Source organism: Fukomys damarensis, unplaced genomic scaffold, assembly GCF_012274545.1.
Source record: "Fukomys damarensis isolate Sample0158 unplaced genomic scaffold, DMR_v1.0_HiC HiC_scaffold_23, whole genome shotgun sequence".
Classification (NCBI taxonomy): domain Eukaryota; kingdom Metazoa; phylum Chordata; class Mammalia; order Rodentia; family Bathyergidae; genus Fukomys; species Fukomys damarensis.
In genome coordinates this window covers 60,489,056-60,493,289 of record NW_022900935.1, presented here as the reverse complement: position 1 = coordinate 60,493,289, position 4,234 = coordinate 60,489,056, and the positions used below count along the sequence as shown (strand labels likewise).

The window sequence follows — 4,234 nt, the reverse complement described above, 5'->3', positions numbered from 1 at the left end:
GGCAAAAAAAAAAAAAAGGAAAAAAGAGGGGGCCAGGGATGTAGCTCAGTGGCACGGTGACTACATGGTAAGCACGAGGCCCTGAGTTCAATTCCTGGTACCAAAAAAATGAAAGAAAAAGAAAAAAAAAAAGAAAACTCTATTTAGGGTCTCCAGGATTTGTAATATTCTTTGTCAAAATTTATAATATCCTTAAGATAAATAATGTGTCCAAAATATTGAAGTCCCATCAGAAATTTCTTTGAATCAGTTGCCTGCGACAATGTTTTCAACACACTAAGTTATAATAAAGCCACCGTAAGACAGATACTAGGCCAAATACTTCATAGATATTTCCCTTTTCAATCCTGAAGTTCTAAGAAGAAGGTGTTGATACAGAGATGAAAACCGTAATACAGTGCACTGAAATAAATTGCCAGAAGTTTGATGGCTGATAAGTCCTGAGCCAGGATCCTCTCTGGCAATATAACTCCAGGGACCCAGGTCAATCGGGCCACACTACAAAATTAGCCTACAACTTCTGGCGACTGCGTGACATTTCTTTGCTATAAATAACAAGCACTGAGTTGTAACTTGCTTAATCCAGAATTTATACAACTGAAAATACTGGTCTTATGTGAACATTTTTCAGTTACTAGCGACCCAGCCCTACTATATATTATCTTGTAGAAAGTGTATCATTTTGAGGGTCCTGATTTTATTTACTAGCCGGTATTATAAATTCAAAGTAAATTATTCTGTGGCTTTTCTCAATTTTTCAAATATCAAATGTGTTTTTGGTTTGTTTGTTTGTCTTGGTACTAGGGATCAACTTCGGGACCTTGAACCTGAGAGAGGTTTTTTGTTTTTGTTTTTGTTTTTTTATCTTTTGGTACCAGGGATCAAACTCAGGACCTTGTGCTTGCAGAGGAACCACTGAGCTAAATCCTGGCCCTTTGTTTTTTTGAGACAGGGTCTGACTGTGTAGTTCAGGTTGTCTTGAACTCATGTATGAGTCCACAGTGCCCTTAAACTTAGTGTTCCGTCTGCCTCAGCCTCCTGAGTGCTAGGATTACAGGTGTGCACTATCACATCCAGCTCAATCGTGCTCTTTTACTTGCGTGTTAGAGTATTGGGAGTTGAACTCAGCACTCAAGCCCTGAGCTACCTCCTCACCACTTTTTAATTTTTAGACAGGGTCTCACACTAAATCTTGCAGGCTGGGCTCAAACTTTCAAACATCCTGCCTCACCCTCCTGAGTGCAAATCATTTGTTCTTTAGAAAACACATGAAGTCTACAAAAAATTATGATGTCAGGCATGGTGGTGCATGCCTGTAATCCCAGCACTGTAGAGGCTGAGGCAGGAGGACTGCCACAAGTTCAAGGCCAGCCTGAGATACATAGCAAGACTCAATCTCAAAAAACCAAAAACAAACATGGAAAAAAAAAAAAAAGGTTTGGGTTTGAGGGTGCCACAATGTAAGAGCTAAGAGCTAACTATACAAAAATTAAGAAACTTGTTTGTGTAGTCTAATTTAGCCATTTCACAATATATACCTATTTCAAAACAATGTTATGCAGATAAACATATATAATTTTGTCAATTAGATTTTTAAAGAAATCTGTACCTATACACATATACGAATTACATTTCCAGCTACAATCACAAGGTATTAGTGATTTGTGACACTCTTTTCATTTATTTCATCTGTAGAGCTGAGACTAAACACCAACAAAAATCTAAAAACAGGATGAAATTACAATTGTTAGGAGATTACTAATACAGGAGGATAAAACGTTTCAAGACTCACAAAAAATACCTGTTTAGGATTGGGAAAATGCAATTGTGACAATCCTGAGCACTTATTAAACGTCATCCACTATGACAAGTACTTTATATCCACCCTACAAGCAAAGAAACTGGGCTCATTGAAATAACTTGCCTCACCGAACAAAGGAATTAAGTTATGAAGCCAGGATTTCAAGCCCAATCTAATTCCACAGGAAACTAAACTCAGCACCTTTAATTGCATTATGTTTCCCAAATAGAGTACTGTAGTCCTGATACTGAAACAAACAAAAAACGCCATCACTAATTCAATCACTGTATTATATTGATGGTGATTCTGATGGAATTTAAGACATTACATGCAAAGTAAAATCAAGCACACATACAATACCTGGTATATCCACTGCCGTGAAAATCTGTGCTATTTAAGCTCCTGATGACAGTTTGCTGTGTAAAAAATAAAACTAATCAATTAAAACGTTCTGTAATCCTTTTGCCCCTTTGAAAATCTGACTCCAAGCACTCAAAAAAAAGTCAAGATTTGCAGTACTCAATGCTGAATGTCCACTCTTGAGAGGAGAAAAAGGACAACAGAATCCGCACCCTGGATTTTACTACTTTAACCACTCAAGTAGTTATTAACACTGAGCTTAATACAGAAAGGAAATAAAGTAACTACTGCCGACATACAAACCCCAAATCAAATCGGAGAAATAAACGGTAACACCCCATAAAGGAGAAATGTCTAACCCATGAAATCAAACCCCATCACAGAAAACGAGAAAGGCTAAGTGAAGAAACGGAAGATGCCATTTATGCATGCTATTAGATATAATCGAAATCTATAAGCGTTTTCCGAATGAACTGCACAGGCACTTAAAAAAGAGGGAGAACGGATTCCAACTCACCGCCACATTTTCACAAGTTTGAAAGGCGGTGAACATAAACATAAAGGCAACTCCTAAAATAATAATGTTAAAAAGCTTTTTGGATTCCGGGGACATTTTGGCTCCGCTCTGCCGGAGGTCAGCAGCGGCACAGGACAGTCAGCGCTCCTCCGGGCAAGCCCCTGACAATCCTGGGGAAATGAGACGGCGAAAGAAAGAGGCAGATCCGGCAGCGAGGCAGCCAAGCTGTCAACTTCCAGTTCTTGGATCACAATTCCAGGCTTGGGGTGAAGTTTCCCCAGCGGGTCCTGTTAGGACATTCCTGGGATATGATCCGAATAGAGAAGAGCCCAATACCGGAAAAGAGCCAAGAATGTCGCCACTCCAGGTTGAGGGGCCCGCGGGGGGATTAGGAGCAAGGGCAAGCTGAGCGGCCTCGCGGCCCCGCCCACGAGGCCTGACTCACTGTAGGTCATGGGACAGGTCAGCTGATCATGGCCGCGGCGCCCCCTGGGAGGAGTAGTAGTCCAGAAGGATCGGAGCGCCAGCACGCACGCGCACTGCGAAAGTTCCGACACTCCCCGCCATTCGCGGGGGTAATCAAGCGAAAGGGGCTGTGGAATGAAACCCCGCGAAGGGCCACCGGGAGCTGTGGGAGGGCGTCTAGAGTGACGAGGCGGGTCTGAGGAGACCCGGGACACAGGCCAACAGGGACAGGAGTACCTCTCTGACAAAAGCGGAAACGAAGGGCGGGCGGAAGAGGAGCGTGGCGCGTAGGCACTAGCATAAAAAGGAGGGGGAACCCGGAGGACGGGCACCGCCTCTTCCGCTAGTCTGAGCGCTCTCGCCCAGCTTCGCCAGCAGCAAACGTTTCGCGGGCTTTCCAACTGCCCGCGACCGCCTTTCCCCGCTTCACCAGCCGTGACTGCGCGCTTTCTGCCCGCCCGCTGGGCCTTGCGCAGGCGCAATGAACACAGAGGCGGGGCGCCAGAGCGCGACGTTATAAACCGGAGCGAGGCGAGCCAATCAGAGGATTCATTTCCGGGTGGCGCGGGCGCCATTTTGTGACGAGAGATATAAGAGGGCGCTGGGGCGATCCGCCAGCTCATTTGCTGTTCAGGTATCCTTACCCGCGGTATCCCCTTGTTCGCCCGCCTCCCCTCTTAGCTTCCCCACGCGGACGGCAACTGCCTGAGGAGAGGCGCGGCGTCTCGCCGCCGCAACCTGAAGAAGCTGCCACTTCATCAGAGCCTGCGGGCCCGCACACAGCGTTAGAGTCTCGGCGCCAGTTCGCGGGACACCGGGCCGCTTCATAGCCATGAGCTACGGTCGCCCGCCTCCCGATGTGGAGGGCATGACCTCTCTCAAGGTTGATAACCTGACCTACCGCACCTCGCCGGACACCCTGAGGCGCGTCTTCGAGAAGTACGGCCGCGTCGGCGACGTGTACATCCCGCGGGACCGCTACACCAAGGAGTCCCGCGGCTTCGCTTTCGTCCGCTTCCACGACAAGCGCGACGCCGAAGACGCCATGGACGCCATGGACGGGGCCGTGCTGGACGGCCGCGAGCTGCGCG

The 4,234-nt window shown here is 46.5% G+C and overlaps 2 protein-coding genes across 6 annotated transcripts in view; one reads left to right on the top strand and one right to left on the bottom strand.

Moving 5' to 3' along the window:
• The window catches only part of Mfsd11 (major facilitator superfamily domain containing 11), a 26,199-nt gene extending 22,590 nt beyond the window's left edge, over positions 1-3,609 (bottom strand). For 2 of the 5 annotated variants that reach the window (XM_010618468.3, XM_033767275.1), the window contains exons 1-2: positions 2,679-3,609; positions 2,162-2,217 (exon numbers count right to left, since the gene is read on the bottom strand). In XM_010618468.3, the coding sequence (XP_010616770.1) occupies positions 2,162-2,217; positions 2,679-2,774 (152 nt within the window). In that variant the 5' untranslated portion in view covers positions 2,775-3,609. The remainder of the gene's footprint in view (positions 1-2,161; positions 2,218-2,678) is intronic. The other 3 variants (XM_010618469.3, XM_019206682.1, XM_033767276.1) reach the window with 3 other exon arrangements.
• A 157-nt stretch (positions 3,610-3,766) lies between these two features.
• Srsf2 (serine and arginine rich splicing factor 2) overlaps positions 3,767-4,234 on the top strand; it is a 2,956-nt gene continuing 2,488 nt past the window's right edge. The window contains exon 1 of the mRNA XM_033767428.1: positions 3,767-4,231. Coding sequence (XP_033623319.1) covers positions 3,976-4,231 — 256 coding nt within the window. The 5' untranslated portion in view covers positions 3,767-3,975. The remainder of the gene's footprint in view (positions 4,232-4,234) is intronic.